This window comes from Martes martes, assembly GCF_963455335.1.
Source record: "Martes martes genome assembly, chromosome: 4".
Lineage (NCBI taxonomy): Eukaryota > Metazoa > Chordata > Mammalia > Carnivora > Mustelidae > Martes > Martes martes.
In genome coordinates this window covers 76,927,885-76,954,636 of record NC_137891.1, presented here as the reverse complement: position 1 = coordinate 76,954,636, position 26,752 = coordinate 76,927,885, and the positions used below count along the sequence as shown (strand labels likewise).

The window sequence follows — 26,752 nt, the reverse complement described above, 5'->3', positions numbered from 1 at the left end:
GATCTCTGTCTGTCAAGTAAATAAATAAAATCTTAAAAAAAAAAAAAAAAAGAAAAGAAAATTTGGAACTAACTTATGTGGTTCATCAAGGCCTCAGAGTATACACTTATAAAACTGCTAATACTGTTTAAGACCAAGTATACACATGCTGCAACATTCTGGATAGTTCTAGGGTCAGGATACTGACTGGATATTTAGGGCAAGCTGCTTCCCCAAGAATGGCAAATACCTTTACTTCCTGGTCTTATATTCACCTAACTATACTCATACAAGGTTCCAAAAAAAGGGTCTTCTAAAGAGACACTGCACCTGAAAAGAGTAGTACTTTGAGCAAAACAGATTTAGATTCACGTCTTCATCTGCCCACTTTCTAGCTATTTGGCTTAGGACAATTCACTTAATTTTCCAAAAAATTTCCTTATTTTTAGAATGGGGTATTACTTAACATGTAAAACTGTCCCAGGCATAAGTACTCAGCTGAATGCCTGGCTCAGAGTAATAGTTCAATGAATGGTAGCTGTTTTTATTATTACTTAAATATGACACCTATGCTTTATTAAACAAAATATGCAATAACAGCACCTAAACTTGCCAATTCAAGAGGAAAACTACAATTTTTCAAGGAAAGTTTACTTTTTCGTAGTATAAAAATATTTTTAAAAGCTCACTGAGAAAATCTGGGAAACACACACACACACACACACACAACGGAAGGAGAAACAAATCTACCATGATCCTACAACCCCCAGAACAACCTCTGTGAAATTACTGACCTCTTAAAAAGCTATTTGTGGGTTGATGTGCTTTGGAGGGCAAAGAGGGAGAGTCATTCAGACCACCTCCCCTTCTCTTTATTTCATTTGCCAATTTGAATTTCTGTAAGATATACAGGAAAAGGGAGAAGAAAAAAACATAAAAGAGCCAGTCAATTTTATGTTTCTTTTTTAGGGACAAGTTTCCATATTGGTCAAGTTTTGAACTACCAGAAAAATAAGATTTGAGGAGTATCTGTGGAGTTTATCCTCATTCTCCGCATACTCATCATTATTCCTTTATACCTTGAGAACTGCAAATAAATACAAACTGGTCTTCTCCATACTTATCCACTAAGGAATTACTCATTTTTAGGAAACACCTATTACAAGGAAAGGAAACAAACAGCTAATGCATTACATGATTAATGGATACACATTATAGCCTGAATTAGAGAAAAAAATTACCCAACAAAAGCCCTTTTTCCCTCAGAGGTTCTACTGTGTGAATCTAGGGATGTCTCCAGGTAAAGAAAAACACTTTCCAGTTTAAACAAAATAACAGAAATGTTCAGCCTATCAAATAATCAGATCTCATCACTTGCACTGGGCTATATCAATGAGAAAAATAAATGTCAAAGGTAATGTCTGGAACAGAAAACAAACAGGAAATACTTTAAAAGGCCAAAATTGCAAATGCAGATTAACAGAGTATGAAATTACATGCTAAGCAATGCACCTGTTAAAGAAAAGAGGAACAGACTATGTACAAAATCTTAAAAGTTCACTGTTTAACACTATTTTCTGCTTTGGATGCTGTCCAGTAGAAAACCTGGGTCGTGCCTTAATCCAAATTGCACAGTACTTCATTTAAGTGGGTGAACTACTTAATCTCGCTCAGTTTCTTATTCTGCAAAATGGGTACACGATAATGGCTGTGTTTTGAGTCTCAAAAGAAATTTGCACAGATGCTTTTTAATTTTAAAGCGCTGTACAAATCAGAGCATCCCTTTTCTCCTTCACATTAGTTTGATACGGAATTTATTTCATAGATAGAAGTAAGTTATTTCAGGTACGCTGATACTGAAAACGTACTGAGCAGAGTGGCACAAATTCAGGTGAAGACAATCATGGAGCTGCAAATGAAAACAGTTGACTCTGAACCAGAGGACTGAAAGTAGCACACACTGGTAGACAAAAATGCAGAACATAAACCACAAAGAAAACATGTTTATATAAACACTTTATCAATAACAAGATAATGCCACTGGTATTAACTGTAAACCACTTAGAGTACCCAGCAATGACATCTAGCCAAATGCATCTACCAGTACACCTTAGTGGTATTTTAATCTTAGCTGTTTACATACTAGCACCTGACAATATCCAGTTTTTAAAAACGTTTAGCGACTTGCCAAGGGCACTAGCATACTCTCTACCTTTTTAATTGCTAAACAAACCTGTAGCGTAGACAAGATAAATCAGGTGAATGTTTACCATTCTTCGAAAAAAATCCAAAAAATTTAACTTACCAGTTTGATGTCTAAAACATATCACAAACCTCTACGTGATGTTATTTCTAGTTGTTAGGCAGCGATCATGGAAAAGAGAACAAATTCTTTCAAACTGTGAAGGGCTTTCCACACTCCAATTCTTAAGCCAAATTGAAGAGGTAACTAGCGAGTCAATCAATTCCTCAAGTTTAAAGTAAGAGAATGCCCCCTTAGGTTTACTTACGCTGTACTAACAACGAGAGACTTGGAAGTACCAAGAACCGGTGGTAACGCCGGCCGCCGCAGGCCGCGCTACCTTCTCCCCGACGCCCTCCCCAGGACGCGGGCACGGTCCACGCCGGCTTCCCGCGCGGAGAGGGCCCGCGTGGGTGGGCCGGGAACTCCCGAGAGCCCGGCCCAAAGCCTGACGCGTCCGGCCCCGGCCAGCCGCCCGGCCTCCCGGCCGGACCGCGCCACCCGCCTCGCTCACCGCGTTCTTCTTCTGCACCATCTTGTCCATCTTCTTGGCAATGCGGACCACTTCGTCCTCCATGGTTCCCGCAAGCTTCCCGCGCCCAGCCCGTTTGGGTCGGGAAGTGGGCGAAGTTAGAGCTGAGGGGACGGCAGGACGAGAGCCCAGGCGCTGGGCGAGCCCACCACAGCAGGCCGGGGCCTAAGCCCTTCCTCACAAACCAAGCCCGCGGTAGCAGCGGCGGTGGCAGCGATAGCGACTCCGCCCCCGCAGACAGCGCCAATCGAGCTCCGCGCGCACCGTGCAGGCACTGACAATCGACAGCAGATCGCTGGACAGCCGCGCGCCAAGGCGCCCGCCAGACCGGCGTCGACCGAGGCGCTGTCAATGAGTTGACTCGCAAACCCAGTGGCTGGGCTTCCCGCCAGGCCGTTGTAAAAGTCCGTAGGAGGCGGGGCCGAGTTTTGCCGCGCGTGCGCCTCCGGCCCAGTCTCCGCCCAAGGTGAGCTTCAGATTCTCGGAGACACACCAATCTCTGAAGCGAGGCGGTTTTGGGGAGCGAAACCTTGGCGGTCTTTAAAGGCAGTCAAGTCGGGCGCCTGGGCGGTTTAGTGGGTTAAAGCCTCTGCCTTCGGCTCGAGTCAGGATCTCGGGGTCTTGAGATCGAGCCCCGCATCAGGCTCTCTGCTCCGCGGAGAGCCTGTTTCCCCCTCTCTCTCTGCCTGCCTCTCTGCCTACTTGTGATCTGTCAAATAAATTTTTTTAAAAACTTTAAAAAAAAAAAAAGGCATGGGGCGCCTGGGTGGGCTCAGTGGTTTAAAGCCTCTGCCTTCGGCTGAGGTCATGATCCCAGCGTTCTGGGATCGAGCCCCCCTGTCGGGCTCTCTGCTCAGCAGGGAGCCTGCTTCCCCCCCCACCCCACCCCCCGTCTCTCTGCCTGCTTCTCTGCCTACGTGTGTTTTCCGTCTGTCAAATAAATAAATAAAATCTTAAAAAAAAAAAAAAAGGCAGTCAAATCCCGAGCCCTTTTTCTGTGGGAGGCGGCTACAGTGAAAATCAGCACTGCCCCCGTCTCCCTAAATCTTTATAATATGGATTTGATCGCTTTAAGCGTCCCCTTTTTAAAAGACAAATTGTTTTAAGCTCCTCAAGAACTGAGACCCTATCTGGTTTGTTTCCTGACTCAGAAAGTCGAACACAATTGTTTGTTGAGCATTTTTATCTTGAATAGTTATTAAATTTTGTCAAAGGTTGTTTTGTGTCAGTTGACATGATCACATCAGATGTTTCCTTCATTGTATTAACATAGTAGATTACATTGCATGATTTATTTATAGTGAACCATTCTTGAACTCCTGACGTAAATCTCATATAGTCATGAAGTGTATTCCTTTAATGCTTCCCCAGGAGCCCCTCAATAAAATGGATTGATAAAAAGTTAATTGTAATCCCCAGAGTAACCACTAAGAAAATAACTTAAAATATGCAAAAAAGGGGGGCACCTGGGTGGCTCAGTGGGTTAAGGCCTCTGCCTTCGGCTCAGGTCGTGATCCCAGGGTTCTAGGATCGAGCCCCATGTCGGGCTCTCTGCTCAGCAGGGAGCCCTGCTTCTCCCTCTCTCTCTCCCTGCCTGCCTCTCTTCCTACTTGTGATCTCTGCCTGTCAAAATAACTAAATAAAAAAAAAAATCTTTAAAAACATGCAAAAAAGGAAGTGAGAATGGAGCAATTCAACTACAGCGAATTTTCATTTCAATTACTGTTTTTCCAGCTCCAGATACCTATTTTGTTAACTTATAATTTTTATCTCTTTATTGTTGATACTTTCTTCTGATATTGAGATATTGTTCTGATTTTTTAAAATTTTTATTCAAATTGTTCAATCATTATTAAATTCAATTATTCATAAATTGAATAATTTAATCCTTTAAAGATAATTATTAGTTAATTCTGCCATTTTGCTACTTTTTTCCTATATCTTATACCTTTTTCCCCCCAGTTTCTCCATTCCAGCCTTCTTCTGTGATTGATTTCTTCTAGTATACCATTTTTATTCCATTCTCCCTTCCTTTTCTGCTCCAAAGAAGGGTGGAGGAGCTAAGAGGACAGTGAGATCCAATATCCTCAGCCTGGCCAGGATCTGTCCAACTTCATAATCTCTGAAAGTACAATTAACATTTTAAAATTATAGCATTCTCTTTTTAATAACCCCAACTCATCCTCAATAGTATACAAATGCTTTCCTACTCTACAACTCTGTCCTTCCCCCTTTATGCAGTTATCACAAATTAAATCTTTACAAAATGTATTCCTAGTAACATAGACTTATACTTAATATTTTATGCATGTCTTTTAAATGAGGTAGAAAAGAAAGAGAAGTCACAAGCCAAAATTACAATAATATAATACTTTTCTTGAGGGAGTATTTGCTTCTTGCATTTTCCCATCCCTTTATGTTCAATCTTTCTGTAATTAAACAGAATCTCTTGTAGTTACGATGTAGCTTCATGTCATTCTTTGTCCAAAATGATAACTTCTGTCTTATTACTCGTAAATCTAGCCCACTTACAATTATAATTACTATTATTTTTGGATTTGTGTCTATCATATCATGAAATATCTTGTTCTACATTTTACATGTTTCCTCCTACCTTGTCTTTTAAATTGAGCTTTCTTTATTTCATCCCCATCCCCCCCTAGTTTGGAAGTTACATGTTTTTGTTTTTTGGGTTTGTTTGGTTTTGGTTTTGGTTTTTTTAGTTGACTTTACACTGTGAATATCTAATCTAAAGGGAATGACTATTTCTTATCTACTCTCAGAAAATAGTGGAATGAACCATAGAATAGTTCAAATTCTATCATCTCACATTGTACATTAAAAAAAACACTTTTGAAACAGTCACAGGTTGAAAGGAAATTGTAGAGATACTTACACCTTTGATAATTATAATACAATATCAAAACCCAAAAACTGGCACTCCTGTGTGCATATTCCTTTCATTTTATCACATGTATAAATTCATATAACTACCACCACAATCAAGATACGGAAGTATTCCATCACTACAAAGATCTCATTCATGATGCCCCTTTATAGTCATACCTCCTACCTTCTCCCCAACCATCTCTAATCCCTGCCACTCACTAATCTGTTTTCCATTTCTATAATTTTGTCATTTTGACAAAGTTATATAAAATCAGACCATATGTGACCTTTGAAGATTAGCCATTTTTACTCAGCATAGTGACATTGAGATCCAGCAAAATTGTTGTGTACATCAGTAATTCATTCCTTTTTATTGCCAAGTAGTATTCAATGGTATGGTTGCGCCATAATTTTATTTCTACTTTTTGGATATTGTGAATAAAATTGCTATAAATAATCATGTATAGGTTTTTGTGTAGATGTTAAGCTTTCCTTTCTCTGGCATAAATCCCCAAGAGTACAACTGCTGGGTCATACAATAACTATTATATATAGATTTTAAAGAAACTACCAAAATTTTCAAAGTGGCTATGCCACTTTACATTCCCACCAGCCACGTATGAGAGATTTGAGTTCTCTGCATCATTACTGGCATTTGCCATTGCCTTTTTAAATTTTCTTTGTTCTAATAGGTATATAGTGATAATCCCATTGTGGTTTTAATCTTTCCTTAATGGTTTAGTAACGCTGAATATATTTCATGTGCTTATTTCCCATCTAGGTAGCGTCTCTTCGTGGTTTTTTGCCTAGTGTGCGTGTGTGTGTGTGTGTGTGTGTGTGTGTGTGTTTTAATACTGTTGAGTTTTGAAAGTTCTTTTATGTATTGTACAAACTGTGCATGTGGATTTGTGGTTTGGAGATATTTTCTCCCAGTCTTAGTTTGTCTTTTCATCCTCTTAACAGGGGCTTTGAAAGAGCAAAAATGTTTTAAATTTTTATGAAGTCCAATTAAATTTTTTTCTTTTAGGTGTCTTTACTTCGGTGTCTTATTGAGAAACACTTTAAGCCCTACATCCCGAGATTTTCTCCTGTGTTTTCTTGTAGAATTTTTATAGTTTTATGTTTGACATTTAAATCCATAATTCAGGGCACCTGGGTGGCTCAATTGGTTAAGCGACTGCCTTCAGCTCAGGTCATGATCCCGGAGTCCCGGGATCGAGTCCCACATTGGGCTCCCAGCTCCATGGGGAGTCTGCTTCTCGCTCTGACCTTCTCCCCTCTCATGCTCTCTCACTCTCTCTCTCAAATAAATAAATAAAATCTTTTTAAAAAAAAATAAATCCATAATTCATTATACGGAGTTAACTTCTGTATACAGTAGGAGATTTAGGTTCACTTTTTTGGTCTATCGATATCCAATTGCCCCAGTACTATTTGTTAAAAGACTATCATTCCCCTATTGAGTTGTTTTTGTACCTTTGTCAAAAATCACTTGGCTGCTCTTGTGTGGGGCTATTTCTGCTTCATTTTGTTCAGTTCCTCTTGTGTCTGTCTCTCTGCCAATAATACCACATAGTTTTGTTACTATATAATTTCTTAAAATTTGAAAGATTTCTCCCACTTTGTTTTTATAAAAGATATATTTATTTTTAGAGAAAGTGAGAAAGCAAGCAGGAGGAGGGGCAGAGAATGAGAATCTCAAGCAGACTTCCCACTGAGAGCAGAGCCCTAAGCAGGGCTTGATCTCAAGTCCCATGAGATCATGACCTCAACCAAAACCAAGAGTCAGACACTCAACCAACTGAACCATCCAGACTCCCCTCCCAATTGCTTTTTCAATAGTTTAAGTATTCTTGTTCCTTGACCCTTCCATATAAATTTTAGAGTAATCTTGTATACAGTTATAACAATCTTGCTGGGTTTCTAATGGGAATTGCATTAAACTATCAATTTGGGGAGAATTAAACATCTTTACTATGTTAAGTCCTCTAATCCATGGACATGATATAGATTCCCATTTATTTAGATCTCCTTTGATGTCTTTCATCACTCTTTTGTAGTTTTCAGCCTCCAAATCGTGTACATGATTTGTTAGATTTACATGTATTTCTTTTTTCTGTTGAGCAGTTATAAATATTGCTGGTATATAAAATACAAATTTATATATTTTTTAAAGATTTTATTTATTTGACAGAGACACACACAACAAAAGAGAGAACACAATCAGAGGGAGTGGGAGAGGGAGAAGCAGGCTTCCTGCCAAACAGGGAGCCCAAAGCAGGACTCGATCCCCAGACCCTGGGATAATGACCTGAACTGAAGGCAGACACTTAACGACTGTGTCACCCAGGCGCCCCCAATTTTATATTCTTTTGTATGTACTTTATTTTTATCTAATGTTTCAGCTCGCAAATTAGTATTAATTTTATGCAATCAATGCTTCTCTAGTTACTCAAACGTTTATCACCATCTTTGTTCCCCATTGCTTGTAGCTTTCCTTTCCTCTGGATCCTTTTCCTTCCTCTGAAAGAGCATCTTTTAAAGGTCTGTCAGTATGCTCTTCCTTATAAACTTTCTACTTACTTATAAATGGTTTTCTTTTGGGGCGCCTGGGTGGCCCAGTCAGTTAAGCATCTGCCTTCGGCTCAAGTCATCATCTCAGGGTCCTGGGATCAAACCCTGTGTAGGGGCTCCCTGCTCAGTGGGAGTTTGCTTCTCCCTCCCTCTTTGCCTTTCCCCCCACTCCCTGCTCATGCCCTCTCAAATACATACATAAAATCTTTTAAAAATGGTTTTCTTTTGCCCTTCTCTTAAATGAGTTTGCCTATGTAGAAAGTTCCAAATTGCCATTTTCTTTACAACTGATATTATTCCATTATTCTGACTCTGGCATTATTTTTTTGGTATTTTTTTAAAAAGGTTTTATTTATTTGTCAGAGAGAGAGAGAGAGAGCGAGAGAGCGAGCGCGCGCAAGCACAAGCAGGGAGAGCAGCACAGAGAGGGAGAAGCAGGCTCCCTGCTCAGCAGGGAGCCCAATGCGGGACTTGAGCCTAAAGCAGATGCTTAACTGACTGAGCCACCCAGCCACCCAGGTGTCCCTCTGGCATTATTATTAAAAAAAAAAAAAAAAAAATTTTTTTAAGATTTTACTTATTTGACAGAGACACAGCAAGAAAGGGAACACAAGCAGGGGGAATGGGAGAGGGAGAAGCAGGAGCAGGGAGGCCAATGAGGAGCTCCATCCCAGGACCCTGGGATCATGACCCGAGCTGAACTCAGACACTTAAGGACTGAATCACACAGACAACCCGACATTATTTTTAAGTGTACTGTATATGACAGTTTAAGTAGGCTCTTCCTAGCTGCTATTATGATCTTTTTCTATGGTGGTCAGTTGGGCTTTCTACCATGAAATGTCTCATTAGGGTTTTAGTTTATCCTGTTAGTAAATCATTTTGCTTCCTGAATCTGAGGTTTCTTACCCTTCCTGGAAAAATTTCAGCCATTTTACCCTCAAATGTTGCTTCTCTCTCACTCTGTTCTCTTCTGCAACTTCCATTAAACTTTATTTTGGACCTCTTAATTTTATTTTTCTAATTTCTTACCCTTCCTTTTGCTTGCTAGGATTTCTCCTGAGAAAATTCCTTAGAACTTTCACACACCATTTCAGACACAATTCTCTTGTGTCCCATATTACATTTTAACTCATCCGTTTATTTTGTGTAGGTCATACATTAACACAATTCAAAATCTGAACAATAAGGAGTATGAGGGTTCAGTCTGGGGAACTGACAGTGTGGAGATGGATGATGGTGATATACTTAATACCTGAGCTATATATTCACAATAGTTAAAATGGTAAATTTTGTTTTATTTTACCTTAAAAAAATAAACAAACAAATAAATACCAAAAAAGGGTACTCAGAACAGGCTAATTCCTCTCCAGTCCTTAGCCATCTCATTCCTTCCCCACTCATGCTCTATAACCACTTCTACTGGATTCTTAATATCCTTCTAGGATTTTGGTTTTACAAATGTAAATTCTAACCAAGTCAAATATAGGTCTTATTTCCTCCACCCTTTTTAGTTTTTACACTATTTTCCCATCAATAATGTATTCTGAATCCTTGCCAAATTAGTACAGTGCATCCTCATTTCTTCTTATAGCTGTACAGCATCCCATTATATAGATGTATGATAGTTTATTTTGAAGGGCTTTGTAATTCCACATTGCATTATTTCAAATATTTTATCACAAATAATGCTTCTGATTTGAAATATTTTTTTTACTTGAGTGACTGTTTTTCATTTCTAGAAAATTTTTTTCCGATTTGCAATTTCTGATACTGTTTACACTTGATTCTTTTTGTTTCAGCTTAACTCATACTTTTTTTTTCTTAATTTTTTTATTCATTTATTTGACAGAGATCACAAGTAGGCAGAGAGGCAGGCATAGAGAGAGAGGGGGAAGCAGGCTCCCCACTGAGCATAGAGCCCAATATCGGGCTCGATCCCAGGACCCTGAGATCATTAACAGAGCTGAAGGCAGAGGCCTTAACCCACTGAGCCACCCAGGTGCCCCTCTTACTTTGTTTCTTAAAGTTCCCAAGAGTCTAATGATTTTTAGCTTTTGTGTCACCTGGTATCATTTATGGCAGGCAGACTGTTCCCTCCTATGGTTTGAATTTGTGGGGGAGGGGGGGAGTTGAGCTCACTCTCAGCAGACTAAATTTATGCTCCCTAGATTAAGGATGTCACTGTCCATAAAGAACTTGCTTCTTCCAAGTGCTCAAGAGGCAGAACTAGTTCAAGGAGATTCTTGATGTTAACTTATAAGCTTGTTTTCCAGGCCACAGAAATAGTATAAATTCAAAATCCAAATGTATATTAATATAAAATCCTAGTTAAACACTGTCAAGGGAAAAGCTCCCTCTTCTAATCCAGGGCCCTGGCCAAAATAGGTAAGTTTTCCCTTCCACCTGAAGAGGCTGAATGTTTTTCTAGTTCACTTTGTGGACAGAGTGCAGCCCTTATAAGGGTCCTGGCTATACAACGTTGAGTTATTTTCTGAGCCCCAAAGTTATGTATACCATGTGGGTTTTTAGTTCCTTTTTCAGTTCTCTCTGGACACAGGAGATTGTAATTTCTTTATGGTAAGCTGGTTCTTACCCTAGTTTAGTTACTTCTAAGCATTGTGAATTATATGGAATAAGCTTTTTTATTTGTTTACAGCATTTAAATTACCTCACAAGGCCAAAGAGCAAGGTAGCAGACCATGGAGTCAGGCACATCACTCTGAATCCTGGCTGATACACATAATAGCTCTGTAAGTATAGGCAAACAGTTCATCCCTCTAGCTATCAGTTTTTCCTATAAAGCAAAGATAAAGTTGATGTGAGGATTACATTAATAAAGAATGTAAAATGTTTAGTATAGTGACTAGAATAGCTCTACTTAAATTACTGTTCATATTTTAATAATTTTTACAAAATAAAGTGGTATGTTGTTAGAGGGTGGGAATATGTCATGTATCTACTTTTACCTTTTTTTTTTTTTTAATTAAACTCTATGCTCAACATGGGGCTTGAACTCACCTCAAGATCAAAAGTCACATGCTCTATTGACTGAACTAGCCAGGAGCTCATCATGTACCTACTTTTAAAAACACCCATAACACTGATTGCAATAGTAGACAAATTCCCCAATTATTTCTATGTACATAAGACACTAATGCTGTCAATAGAGATAAACGATACCACACTGACCACATCTAACTGTGAACACAATAGTTGAGAAAGGATGACAAAATAAAAGTTTACCATACAAAATAAGATGCTGTAGTGAAGTCTGAAAGTTGCATACAGTATTTTAGTATACAGAACTCCCTTACCATTAGGGTGATCCAAAAACAGAACAAGCTCCGTCACAAAAAAATGAGCTGGTCAATTTTAAGTACTCAGAAGCAGAAAGTGAAGGACTGCTTAGGAGACGGGACAGAAAGGATTCCTTTATTGGGAAATGCTAGAAGTCAACCATGAAATAAGAGGAGAAAAAATTATTTAGATACTGCCTCATGACACTAATTTAAAAATCCCATGAATACTGCATGAGAGGAGGAGGCTTGGAAACAGCAAACAAAACTTCTTAAACACGTTAGAAACATAAAACCAAATTTAGGAATACTTTTTTAGCTTATTCAAATTGAGTAACAAGAGAAGCTTTTCTCATGCCTTGTTCTATTCCAGATCAACCATACCATCATCAAAAATTCTCTCTTGAATGTATGTTATGATTGCATTGACATTTTCCCCCTTTTCAACAATTCAAAGGCAAACCCAAATATTAAAAATAGTATGAGAAAGCAGTCACAGAAAACTCAGAATTAAATTTTATTTCACATTGGTAGAAACCATGAAAAAGATTTACATTTTCCCACATTACAGCACAACATTTCAACGGAATATTTCTTGCTATAAATTAGATCTTGCTGATTTGTATAACTAAAACAACAATTTTTATTCCTCAAGGTAAAGCAAAATGACTTATTAAATGATTGTTTAAAATTTTTAAATCCAGACATAAACATATGGCTTCATTATTAACATTCTATACAGTCCATTACTAAATTATTTCCATTATCAATTAGCACCCATTTATAAAGATGCATTCCTAACATTGTTTTAGTCAGTTGGAATACAGCAGAAAAATTACCAACAGTTTAGAAATATCAAGTATACATTTTTGCTACATATTAAACTGTTGTACTATACCATATGTATTGAGTTGTGATTAATCTTTATCACCCATAAATTTGTTCTCCAATAATCTTTACCAATAATCTGAAAAATTCAACTACTTAAAATCAAGTAATTGCTACTTTTATGTTTGCACAAAAACTAACTAAAAAAACCCACCTGACTAAAGTGAAGTTTTTAAATAAGTTCATTGGCAGATAAAAATAAAGCAAATTTTTCTAGTGGACTGTTTATTTTCTACAGTAGTTGGTTTCAAACATACTTACAAAACAAGTAAACTAAAACTATGCTCAAGGAGAATCATCTTAGAGCAAATCATCTTAGAAATTAGTTTTTAAGATGTCTTAAATATTTCAGGACATACTAGAATATGACCTACATATTCTTTCAGTTAATTACAGAAAAATACAACCACAGAATTATTCCCATTATCTAGACTGAAGATTCTAGTAACTATATAGGCCTAACTGTGGACTAAGGTGCAGTTTAAGAAATAAGTGTAGAAAGTTTAAAGGTTTCTTTATGTAAGAGTAAATACATTTTAAATACCATCAAATCTGTGATTCAAAATGTCAAATTACAGCATGTACTGGCAGCAGATGTCTATGGCAAGGAAGCAATATTTGGTCTGTTATGAAGGATAAAAAAAAAGAATACATTTTTAGAGAGGAAAAAAAAATTAAATAGAAATGGTATCAGGGAAAATAAAGCCTGGTCCCCAAATTAAAAGGGCCATCAACTTAACAGAGGAATATTACTCTTTACTGAAGAAGCATTATCCCTATTATTGGGAATAATGTAGTAACACCTCATTCTTATTATGTATTACAATCATTAAGTATATAATGAATACATTTATAAAAATACAGATAATGCATGGTGACTAAGTAATTTTGGAGTAAGTCCATAGACTAAGTCACAGCATGCATAAATCATTTATATCTTAACTGCTCATTTATACCTGAACGAATTTTCATTAAGCATACTAATAATTGTCAAATGATGTAATAAAAAATCTGGTTACGGTATTTTATTTTGCTGAATTACATTTGGGAAAAAGAAGTTTAGCTGCTTCACCTATTTTAATACTATTATATTCTGAATCCTATTATACAAATACATGTATAGAAACTTAAAAGACCATATTTCCCACAAGGAGAGAGTATTATGTAATCTGTGTCATTGGTGGGTATTTGCAAAACATTTGAACACTGCAAACATTAGAAGTTTCAAGATTGGGCACAGGAAAAGGTTCATACGCTACTACAATGATGCTGGTGTGCACTTCTACACAAGGCCTCTTAGTGACGTCAATCAACTGGAGGTAGAAGTTTATCAATGAACTGCTTGATATCCATCATTTCCTGTTTGGAATAAAGTGATTTAATAAGCAGTTACAAAATCAGAAATTAAATCCCTACTAAAATACCACCAACTAAATGTGTGGTGTGCCAAGGTAAGGTAAAACCATATTCTTACTACGTCAATTAAATGAAAAGTTGTAACAGAAATATGAGGGTTCAACAGAAATTTCAGAACATTTCCTGTGATTAGGATTGTAACTGTACATTCAAATGATAGCTCCCAACTATTATGCAGTCCTATGAAAATGGTCTGCACTTTGCTATAGCTGAACAAAATGAAACACGGGTAGAGAGAAAGGGGCTTAGAAGTAACAAAATCTATCCAGAGAAATATCAGTAAGGACACAATTATGGTCAACTAACCACAGGTAGAAAAACCTAGATTTTAACCTTCCCTCGTTAGAATGAAATGCTAAATTCGTAGCATAAAACATTTTGTGCCTTTCACAAGGATTTACATAGAAGCAACCATTTGAAAGACAACATGTACCTATGAAAGATAAAAAAGAATTTATCAAGTATTCATTTAAAAAAAAGTTTCTATAAGACTCCTGCATGTGGCTCGGTTTTCCCACTCCCCTCAAATAATTTCCTACTATCATCTCTAGTATTTCTTTTTTTTTTTTTTTAAAGATTTTATTTATTTATTTGACAGTGAACAATCACAAGTAGGCAGAGAGGCAGGGAGAGACAGAGAGGAGGAAGCAGGCTCCCAGCCGAGCAGAGAGCCCAATGCGGAACTCAATCCCAGGACCCTGAGATCATGACCTGAGACGAAGGCAGAGGCTTAACCCACTCAGCCACCCAGGTGCCCCTCATCTCTAGTATTTCAAGGCTTAACTCCACAAACCCACAAATTAGCAACACAAAGAACCTTCACCCTTATAATTTAGTCAATCAGAAAATAAAGCCACAGCACAGAAGTGCTCTACTTTACAACGCTCTAAAGTCCTAGAAGTTTCCTGGTGACAGTACCTCTTATTACCTCTTCTCACTTTCTGCTCCTCATCATTCAGTCCAAAGTTCTCCAATGTGACTGCACAAAAAATCATCACTTTTTACTTTTTTTTTCTTTTTATGTAAGCTCTATGCCCAACTTGGGGCTTGAACACACAACCCTGAGATCAAGAGTCACATGCTTGGAGTGTGCCAACAGTGTGTGATTCTTGATCTCAGGGTTGTAAATTCCAAAATAAAATCTTAAAAAAAAAAAAAAAATCAGGGTTGTAAATTCCAGCCCCACACTGAGTGTACAGATTAGGTAAACAGAATCCTTTTTTTTTTTTTTTTTAAGATTTTATTGATTTATTTGTCAGGGAGAGAGAGCACATACAAGCAGGGGGAGTGGCAGGCAGAGGGAAAAGCAGGCTCCCTACTGAGCAAGAAGCCTGACACAATACTAGATCCCAGGACTCTGGGATCATGACCTGAGCCCAAGGCAGCTGTTTAACCGACTGAGCCACCCAGATGCCCCTGGAGCTTTATTTTAAAAACACATCCACACAAACACAAATACCTGAGTTTACCTGCTAACCCTCAATGTGCTGAATCAGAACTGTGGAGTTTGTGGAGTTCTGGTGTCTGAATATTTATTAAGCTCCAGGGTATTTATAACATTAAGCCTACTTTGAAAACTAATGCTCTAGGCTCTCAGTCCCTCCTGGATACCTGGAGTGCCAGCCCACCTGTTTTCTGGATTCAGCACTTGCTGATGGTTCCAACTATGTTCTCAATAACAGCCTAGAATCCCAGGCCCCCTTGTCTTTCTGGATAAACCATATTACTACCTCTTTTCTCTGTCTGAAAACAAATGATTCAGCCAGGTTGGGTGGTTACAAAACAGTTTTATGTGGGACTACCTCAGTGTTTGGCAATCAATTTTTATTCTAGGCCTTTTCAAGCCTCCAAACTGATGCAGGCCTCCTTCATTCTTATCAAGTGACCATATCTCCTACTTTACTGAAAAGATAAAGAGGATCTAATGTGAACTCTCAACTACTACTACCTCACCAATCCTTGTTCATATTCATTGACCCTCTTCTAGATTCTCAAGTGTTGTTTTCCTCTTTGAAGGCAAGCACTACCCATTTTAGGACTTATTTACATTATTCGATTTCCCTAAGATTCCCCCTATTAGATATTACCTTCTCTTCATCACATTTTCTTCCTCCTTCCCTCATCAAGGGAGTCTTTTTCTCCCAACCATTAAAGAGTCTTTTTATCCTTTTCCCCCCCTCACAAAAACTTCTTTAATAAAGGTTGATACATGTTGCCTCTACTTTTCCCATTTCCCTATCCACTTTACACAATCCACTGCGGGATCCATCTCCCCAAACATCCAAGGTCACAGATGGCTTACTATTGGGTAGTTTCTTCCGGGTCTATTTTTCGTCAATTGTTCTCTGAATCATGGGACACTGTTCCCTTCTACTCTGAAATTCCCTTTTTTTTTTTTTTTAAAGATTTTATTTATTTATTTGAGATAGAGTGAGAGAGCAAGCGAGAGAAAACATGAGCAGGGGGCGGGGTGGGGAGCAGGAAAAGTAGGCTGCCCCCTGAGCAGGAAGCCCGATGCAGGGCTCAATCCAAGAACCCTGGGATCATGAACTGAACCAAAGTCAGATGCTTAACTGACTGAGCCACCAAGGAACCCCCTTTTTCTTTTTTTTCTTAAATAACCTAACCAATCTTTTAAAAAGTTTGTTTATGTATGTAATCTTTACACCCAACATGGGGCTCAAACTCACAACCCCAAGATCAAGAGTTGCATGCTCTTCCGACTGACCCAGCCAGGTGCACCACCACTCTGGAATTCTCTCCTCCTGTACTCTTGTTCCATATCTAACTCCTTCTAATCCCTCCTCTCACCCCTAGGTTCTATCCCTTGGCTTTTTTCTCATGATATTCTCCCATGGTAATTCTTCAGTGATTAATAATATTGGCAATTATTCTAAATCTCTACCACAGGCTTGAGCTTCAGACAAGTATTTCCAAAACCCATTTTATTATCACAGGGGCCTATGAATCTCAGTATGTTCACTGAACTCAGTATTATCTCCTTCCTGTTACCCTAAGACTGTTCCTTGTACCTACTTTATGAACGGCATCCCACTCTAGGGACAGCCAGCTTTCCCTTTCCCTTTCTCTGCACACTTGCTATCCAAATCCTACCCATTCTTCCAAATCTAGCTTTTGCTTCATGTTCTCAGTACTTCCCAAGATAAAATTAATCTCACTCTTCTCAGTGTTTTAGAGAACTTTGAAAACTTCAAATATAACACTTATCACATTCTGTTTTATATATAATTATTTGGATATATATCCACAATTATTTGGATATATATCCTTTTCCCCTATTACATTTTAAATTTTATTAATTTGGCTTAAATTTTAATAAAGAGGAATGTTTTGTCTTTCGAATTATGCACAAAGCTGGCATGTAATAGGAAAACAGTGAATGCTTGCTGAATTAAATTGAATAAATTCTGATCTAAATCCTGCTAACCTATGATTCAATGTGAATTCATTAATTAACTCCTTTAAATACCCAAGCAATCAAATGCTACTTACGTTAAAAATATCACATGAAAAAAGTTGCAAATATATCTCTGTAATCACTGCTTCCAAACAATTACCTGTTGACAGGAACTATGCATCATGCCTTCATAGGTTTTGAAGGTGACATTAGCTGGATTTACTAATCTTTTTAGCTTTTCGGCAGTAAGAGAAGCAAACATTAGGGGAACTAAAGGATCACAATCTCCATGGCACTGAAGAATAGAAATATCTCTATTAACACCACTGATAGGACCCTGCAAAAAATAAAAGAAAACTAGTATTTATTCAAATGTATAGAGCATTATATACCAGGCATTTACATCTGTAGCTAGATATGCAAATAAAATACGTTACTTCATAGGTTCCACTCGGCCATAGAAATAAAATTCCTTCTCTCCCTATACTCCCCACAACTCTTCAGTTAAACTTTTATAGGATATATGATCACCCTGTCTTGCTTTTTTAAAAGATTTGATTTATTTACTTAGAAAGCATGCAAGCAGGGAGAGTGGCAGAGTGAGAAGGAGAGAAAGAATCTCAAGCAGACTCCCAGCTGAGCATGGAGCCTGATGTGGGCCTTGATCTCATGACCCTGATATCATGACCCGGGCCAAAATCAAGAGTCGGATGCTTAACCGACTGAGCCACCCAGGTGCCCCTCCCCTGTCTTGTATTACTGTTTTCCCAATGAAGTGGTTCCTTGAAGCAGACTCAATCTTAATTATTCTTTATATGTTCACAGTATCTTGAAATAAAAGGCATGTTTTAACAGAATCATGTTCTTCTCCGTACTTATTTAACTGATTTAAATAAGATGGTTAATAAACAGCATTTAGTATGTATAAGACACCAAAGAATTGCTATATATAGTGATGAGGAAGAAGATACTAGATTTAAAGATGAATTTGAAAATAAATGTCCACTTCTCCCATGTGTATCATATATTGCTTTACACACTACTGAGTACTTAGAAATTCTATTCTATTGTAAAATTTTGCTATTAAGCAGTAAAAATACTGAACATTTGAAAATATTATTTCTATGTGTAAAAGATTGTCCTAAACTTATATATACATTTTTAAATGTACCAAACACTTCAAGTATAAGATTTATAACAAAAGGACTTTTTTCTTACTCCATTCTCTGCAATCCACAATAAAGACAATATAGTATTCAGATAAAGCCTACTAGGTACATCGCAAAAGTGCAGGAACATTGTTTTTTAAAAAGGATAACTTGGGGCGCCTGGATGGCTCAGTCATTAAGCGGCTGCCTTCAGTTCAGGTCATGATCCCAGGCTCCTGGGATCAAGCTCTGCATTGGGCTCCCTGCTCAGTGGAGAGCCTGCTTCTCCTGCTTCCCCTGCTTGTGTTCCCTCGCTCCCTCTGTCAAATAAATAAATAAAATCTTTTAAAAAAATGAAAAATAAAGAAAGGATGACAGAGGTAAACGATGGGCTTTGGGTGATGATACACAATCTAACAAATGTACCACAGGGCTGCAGGGTGTCCATAGCCTGTGCACAGACTGGAACTTTCTCTGTTTTCTGCTCAATTTTGCTATGAACTTACTAAACTGCTCTAAAAATGTACAGTTGATTAATTTTTTAAAAAATGACCTCTCACCAACATTATTTGTGATCTCCCAGCTCAGTAATCTAATGCTACAAATATCAGTCAGGCTACCTGGGGAAATGAAGCCCGGAGTGGAAGCCAGCAACTGAGTGCAGTGACACCAGCCAGTTTCTGCTGAGTGGTAAGAGCAGTGTATAAAGATAAAGCTCCTCCCTGGAAAGATAAACAGAGAAAAGTCAATGGAACACATCCTCTGCTAACAACAATGTAAAAGATTTCTTATTATTAATAATGTCCATTAAAGAAAAAAATCAACCTGGATGTTTGATAGCAAATCAAATCAGGCAAACTAGCAGAAATACATACATACCCCACCCCACCATGCCCTGAAGGACATGATTCTCTACACTGAATACCACTCTGAGAACACAGCAACCATGGAATCAGTCAAGAAACAGTTAACTATATTTAAATGCATTTACAATTGCCTTAGGAACATTCTAAACTTATACTTATTTTCTGCTCTGAAAAGTCTTAGGTATAAAATCAAACGTAGTCTTTTTTTTTTTTTTAAGATTTTTATTTATTTATATATTTATTTATTTATTTGTCAGAGAGAGAGAGAGCGAGCGCAAGACAGCGAGCACAGGAAGACAGAGTGGCAGGCAGAGGCAGAGGTAGAGGTAGAAGCAGGCTCCCTGCTGAGCAAGGAGCCCGATGTGGGACTCGATCCCAGGATGCTAGGATCATGACCTGAGCCAAAGGCAGCCGCTTAACCAACTGAGCCATCCAGGCGTCCCAAATCAAACGTAGTCTTAAGTTGGTAATCTTTTCTACAGCAAAAATTCAACATCATAAGGACTCTGTAGCAGGCACCTTCAGAGTATTTGTCTCCCCAGCTTACAATACCCTGCACTCTGGGAAGAGCATTCCCATTAGTATTCTAGATGCCAAGTCACTCTGACCATGCCTGTTGGTCATTGGGCCTCATGAAAACATGAGATTCTTTCTCATCCAAGATAGTCATGTTCCTTTTCTCAAGATTTTGAAATTGGGATTCAGTGATTATCAGCCTGTCTCTTTGTGTGGCTGGAACAGTAACCTGTAAATTCAAGAAGTGAAAAAGCTATAGACTGAAAAGTTGGAGAACACCAACTGTAGATGAACAGGCAAATGAAGCAGATGGACAGAAAAGAAGCAGATGGGCAGAAAAACAGGAGAGGAGAGAGAAAGCCATGAGGGCTTTCCATTGTCTTAGCTATTTCCTGAGGCCCTGATTCATTCTCATCCTTTGTTTTCCTGATGTGATCCCACAGACTCATAATCTGTTCTTTCTTGCTTAAGGCAAGAGTAATTCCTTTCTGTAAAGCATAAGCAACAAATCTCAACTATATAGTCTCCTATGTTAGCTTTTTTTTCGAATCAAATATTCACTTCTGTACCTAACATTTATGTCACAATGTGTATTACAAAAGACATTATCTTAATTTCAACAAATACCAAACCAGTAACCTCTTTTTACTATACTGTATTGGCAACCTATCTTTCTACTGAATTCTAACTTCTAAAGAATTCCCTAATTCTGACATTGTCTTAATTCAGGCAGTCTGAACACTAAGTTGTTGATTTAGAAGGTTTACAGATTAGAAGCTAGAGCAATCTGGGGCACCTGGATGGCTCAGTGGGTTAAGCCTCTGCCTTCCACTCGGGTCATGATCTCAGGGTCCTGGGATCGAGCCCCGCATCAGGCTCTCTGCTCAGCGGGGAGCCTGCTTCCCCCCTCTTTGCCTGCCTCTCTGCCTACTTGTGATCTCTCTCCCTCTCTGTCAAATAAATAAAATAAAAAATATTAGAAAAAAAAAAAAAGAAGCTGGAGGAATCTGGGATGGGTGACAAGGTGAACATGTGATAAGCTGAAATAAAGATGTAAGGTGAATATGAGGTAACTATGTCTGCAGAAAAAGTATAGGAGGTAGGAGAAAAAGTATAGAAAGATGTCAAAAATCACATACTTAAATCGAAAATCTGTTTTACAAGAAGAAAAGAAGAAAGATGATAGAGTGACATCATCATGATGGGACACAGGTCGTTCCTAACTTTGCTCTCTTCTACAAGAACTAGCATCTAATCATGGACAGGACACCACCAAGACAATCTTAGCACATGAGGGGAGAGAGTAAGGCTGAGGCACCCTCTGAACCACAGAAACCAAGAGAGACCACGCTGAAAGGTAAGAGAAGTAGCTGACACGCTGACTGCATTGCCCCTCTCCCAAGCCAGTGCAGCATCACCCAGAGAGTCTCCCGAGAACCTCTGGTTTCTGCAGTGGAAGAAGAGAACTCAGGGGGAACAACCAGCAACCTCCAGCATTATAGGTCACTTTGTGGGAGACCCTACTTGGATTGTGTCCCAAGGGGACTAGGGGAGGTCTGTGGGGCTCAACCACTGGGAATCTGTAACAAAAAGAGGGAAGAAATTCTCTTGTTGTCTACCCTACTATTCCTATTAGTAGTCTCCTCTGAAGACAGGGGAATTATACCTGTGTTTATTAAATTACAATTTTGTTTAAAGGGGGTACATAGCATCAACTAAGATACCTAACTACATGTGTGGTAATTGTTTTAAGAAAATATATTCCAAGTGCAAATCAATTTACTTGTTAATAAGTTTTCAAGACATAATCTAGAAATTGAAGGCAATTGCTTAAGAGAGAAAACTAGAAAAGCAAAAAGAATACATTCTCATAATTAACTGTATCTAGTCCATTCAAACTTAATTCAGCATTAAAGATAACAATATATTTTTTAAAAAGAGAACAGTACATCAGATTCTATAACATACTAAAAAAAAAGACTCCTCCATAGAAAAGGACAGAATCCACAGACTCCTAGATAAATATACCAATAACGTATCACCCAAACTTTACCTTACCTGAGAAAATCCTCCCAAAATAATTCTGTTAGAAGGAATGCCATTCTTCACCTCTTGCTCTATCAAAGCTTTTACTAAAAACAACATAAAATTAAATCACTAATACCTTCAAAGTTAAGCCTAAATATACCATTTTAAATAGGATAAAATAAGTCAAAACAAGTGAAAAACTTGAAGCACTCTACTAACTAAAATACAAAATTAGAATGTATTTTCATTATAAAACTCATTTGCAGGTGTTGTTTAAACTGTTCAATTATTTCTATTATAATTTATAAACAACAGTTCTTTCTCTTATCAATCAACAGCTATTCTTTTATCTGTGGTCAATTCTGCTCATATAAATATATTTCTTTTTCTTCAATGAATCAACCTAAAACTTACCACTTTAAAATATAAATAAAGTATATTACACAATTTGTTATTTATAGTGTTTAAAAAGTTCATTCTATTATTTTAAAATTATAGTACTAATTTTTCCTATAGCCAATAAATGATGCAGGGGAAAAAAAAATCAAGTGAGTCTTTTGTTTCTGCAAAATACTCTGACACAAATCATTAACTATAAAACTTGAGGACTCCTAGAATTTCCTTTTTTCCTTATAACCTGTCCTGTTTTTTTTTTAGTAACTACACCTTTTACAGATTACGTCCTCTCGTTTTTACATATGTACAAGAGTTTCATTTTTTTTTTAAGATCTCTTATTTAAGAGCGAGCATGCAAGTAAGAGCACAAGCAGGAGTGATGGTCAGAGAGGGAGAAGCAGACACCCCGCCGAGCAGGGAGCCAGACACATGGCTCCATCTCAGGACTCTGGGATCCTAACCTGAGCCAAAGGCAGATGCTTAACCACCTAGAGCCATCTAGACGCACCAAGAGTGTCATTTTTAAAGATTAAAATTTCCAACTTCGTCCTTCTTTTTATCAAAAAGTAAAAATTTGCTTTTTCTAAAACACTGAAAAAAACAAACACCCAAATGAAAAACTATTTTCCTTTTAAATAAAAAGTTTAGTACTGAGTTACAGTGAGTATGGAAAGTAACGCCCAGACTATGGCATGGAAGAATGGGCTAGAGAACAGTAAAGGCGGCTTAAGAAATAAAAGAAGTGCTGAGAAATGTGAGGTATTTATTTACGGGAGTCTGCATAGCCTCAGTCATATAGAGACTGCAGGCGTGGCAGAATGGGGGTGCCTGGGTAGCTCAGTCGGTTAGGCGGCAACTCTTGATTTCAGCTCAGGTCATGGTGTCAGGGTAGTGAGATCAAGCCCTATATCAGGCTCCATGCTTAGCACACAGTCTGCTTGTCCCTCTCCCTCTGCTCCTCCCCATCGCTTGTGCAAACACACACATGCTCTCTCTAAAATAAATAAATTAAACAAATAAAATCTTACCACCCCCTCACCACCAAAGAAAGGGAATAATGGCCAAGGTGTGAGGAGGGAAGGTTCAGGTAAGGGCCTGGGGAATGTTAGTTGCTTGCCACTGGGTGAGCTGTTGGGACTACTTCCCCTAAGTTTCAAAAGCTTTAGTTACCCCTCAAGGTTACACTAAGCGCTGAGATAATATTGACAAACTACAAAGACAGCAGTCAGCAGTAGAGCAGTGGCATTCCAATTTCAATCACCATTTGCATACGGGCGAGGGCACCACTGTGCTCCCTGGACCTTAACCTGAGCACCTTTTTTCTTTGTTCAGGAGATTACTCTTATAGGCCTCCAACAGAGGCTCCATTCTTTCCTAGCTCTGAGTCTGAGCCTCACTTTCTCCAATAATACATCACCTTGGAAAGGAAAGAAATGTCAAGTGTGTCACAGGCCAACTCTATCACTAGGGTGGATCTTTTCACTCTGGAAATCACCAGGCCTACCAGTCTTCTCCACAAGACCCTGCCCCTCCCCTATCTTCCACAAGATCTAACAACTCACTCCCAAACCCAATACTTATTTTTGTCATCAAATTATTGTTTGAAAAAATCCTAGCTCCAGGATTCTCAATTTGACCTACATTTTGATGATCCTAAAAGCCAGTGTTCTTGGTTTGACCATCCCAAATTGCCAATGCATTTTGAGTGTATCTTCCCTGTTTTCAAGTTTTTAAGAGTTCTTCTTTAGAAACATTTTTGAAAAGGATCCTACTGGTTTTTAAGCCATTTTGGAAATTTTCAAACAAATCTAAAAATAGAAAGTATGCAGTAACTCTCAGGTACACATCACCTCACTTCTGCAACTATCAATTCACAGCCAGGCTTGTTTCATCAGTATCTGCTGCGTCACCACCCAATTATTCTTAAGTCAATCCCAGTGATCCCATCCATCTACTTGTAAGAACTTCAGCACATACATAAAAGGATGACTCTATACATTTTCTAAAAGCAGATTTCTCCCAATAAGCTAGTGTTCTTCATGCTTTCACTCTAAAAATAAATGGAATTATTATGTCCATAAGAAACATGGGATACCAACCAGAGAACACACTTTGGAGATTCTGTAAAGTAGAGCTAAGACTTACGTCATAGAAGTGTTAAATGAGATGATTTATAAGAATTACCTGGATTGTTTAATAACTAAGTATTCAATCAGTGGCATCTATTATTATTACCACACGAAAATTACCCAATATAAATTATGTTATATAGGATTATATCACTATACCCAACCTTATTTCAAGTCTCCTTAATGAAGAAAGAAAACTACTATTTTCTCTATTAGTCTATGTAAATCAAAGCAAAATTATGTATCCAACTGAGATAATAAATACAATAAAGTTTGATAAAGGCCATTCTTCCCCATTTACCTCATCTTCATTTACAGTTAACAGAGTCCATGTAGCCATCATGGCAAACAAGTTAGAGAGTGACCACAAAGGAAGGAAATAGCATCACCTCCTAAGTTCAGATAGTTACATATTATTTCATCAACACCAATAAAACTATTGAACCTAGTAAAAAAAAGAATGCTTTTGTCTTTGTAAAATATTTCTGTACTTACCATTTTCTGCTGCCTGTTTAATTCCAGGTTCATCCTCCTGTGACTCTGGTGAAAGCCCAATAATATCAAACCTGGAAAATAAGGCAAAATCTTAAAAGAGCTATTTGATTCTAAAAGTATGTTTCACTAAACTCAAGATAAAATGGGCTAACCATGAAAATGAAACTCAAAATAAAATGTCCACAGAGGCCAAAAAATTAACTTAAATGTGTGATTCTGACATTCTACTTGTTCCTTTCACCAACTAGATACAGATTTAATGTTAAAAAATCACAATGCCACATAATTTTATGGTAAGAACATCTAAGAAAATACCTAGTCTAATCTTACAGCCAAGCAAGAATCTCAACACACACTCCCCTAAAAAGTTTGCAATAAATTCCAGTCATTCCTTTCCCCTTCTACTGCATCATAAGTCAATCCAATGGAACAGAGCTACTTTACCAAGTCACTCTCGCATGCACTACCTTCATATGTATTGAGCAGAAGAATTATACCGAGCTCTATCCACATTCTGCAAAACTTTTTCATCACACATAGTAGATACCTCCAACTAGAGACCCAAGGGAAGGTTTCCTCTGGCCCTTTCCATTTCTCTATCAAGTTACATCCTTTCATTAATGGTCTCTAGCCACATCAGCCAGAAATTCTGTTCTGGATGGGAATTTTGCCAGAGAGGGAAGATGAAAGAACCAACGGGCACAGCAGGCAGAAACTTGTGAAAGCTGTCAAGGAATCCAGAAGAGATAAAAAGGAAGTGAAGGGGTGGGTAAGATATGGGTGGGAACAAGCAGAGAGGACAAGATGACAATAGACTGGAAGTAGGTTAGAGGAACAAAGAACTGACTCTACTTCCTGATATAAAACACACAAGGGTGGGAATGCAAGCTGGTACAGCCACTCTGGAAAACAGCATGGAGGTTCCTCAAAAAGTTGAAAACAGAGCTATGCTACAACCTGGCAACAGCACTACGGGGCATTTACCCCAAAGATACAAATGTAGTGATCTGAAGGGGCACCTCCACCCCAATGTTTATAGCAGCAATATCCACAACAGCCAAACTTTGGAAAGAGCCCAGATGTCATTGACAGATAAATGGATAAAGAAAATGTGGTATACACAGAGAGGAATATTATGCAGCCATCAAAAATTGAAATCTTGCCATTTGCAACGATGTGGATGGAGCTAGAGGGTATTATGCTAAGTGGAATAAGTCAATCAGAGAAAGACAATTATCATACGATCTCACTGATATGTGGAATTTAAGAAACAAGACAGAGGATCACAAGGGAAAGAGAGGAGAAAAAAATGAAACAAGAGGAAACCAGAGACCGGAAAAAACCATAAGAGACTCTTAATCTTAGAAAAACAAACTGAGGGTTGCTGGAGGGGAGAGAGGTAATGGAATGGGATGGCTGGGTGATGGACATTGGGGAGAGTATGTGTTGTGGTGGGCGCTGGGTGTTGTATAAGACTGATGAATCACAGACCTGTACCCCGAAACAAATAATACATTATATGCTAACTTAAAAAATTAAACATTTTAAAAAATTATTAAAATAACACTAAGCATCACTGATCTAGATTTTGATGAGAAAGAGTGGCTTTTACCAATCTGCTGCTCTTATTGTCCTGCTTCCATGGTAGAAACTAAAACAAGATCCCTGAGAGACTAAAAAATAAATAAATAAGTAAAAACATACAAAGGAATGTAAAAATATCTTGAGAGGGTGGAAGAGGAAGTGGTTTCCTTAAAAGCTTGTCAACTCTCCAGACAGGCAAGAAATTGGAAGGAAGGGGTCGCCTGGGTGGCTCAGTGGGTTAAGCCTCTGCTTTCGGTTTCAGGTCATAATCACAGGGTTCTGGGTTTGAGCCCCAAGTCGGGCTATCTGCTCAGCAGGGAGCATGCCTTCGCTCTCTGCCTGCTGTTCTGTTT

General features: G+C 38.1%; 1 protein-coding gene across 2 annotated transcripts in view; it reads right to left on the bottom strand.

Moving 5' to 3' along the window:
- Positions 1-26,752, bottom strand: part of LOC308341237 (acyl-protein thioesterase 1) — a 91,300-nt gene that overhangs the window by 38,367 nt on the left and 26,181 nt on the right. The window contains exons 5-9 of one of the 2 annotated variants that reach the window (XM_080801040.1): positions 24,816-24,886; positions 21,826-21,899; positions 19,006-19,107; positions 17,398-17,574; positions 12,009-13,762 (exon numbers count right to left, since the gene is read on the bottom strand). In XM_080801040.1, coding sequence (XP_080657166.1) covers positions 13,709-13,762; positions 17,398-17,574; positions 19,006-19,107; positions 21,826-21,899; positions 24,816-24,886 — 478 coding nt within the window. In that variant the 3' untranslated portion in view covers positions 12,009-13,708. Of the gene's footprint in view, positions 1-12,008; positions 13,763-17,397; positions 17,575-19,005; positions 19,108-21,825; positions 21,900-24,815; positions 24,887-26,752 lie in introns of those variants that run through there. The other variant, XM_080801041.1, reaches the window with a different exon arrangement.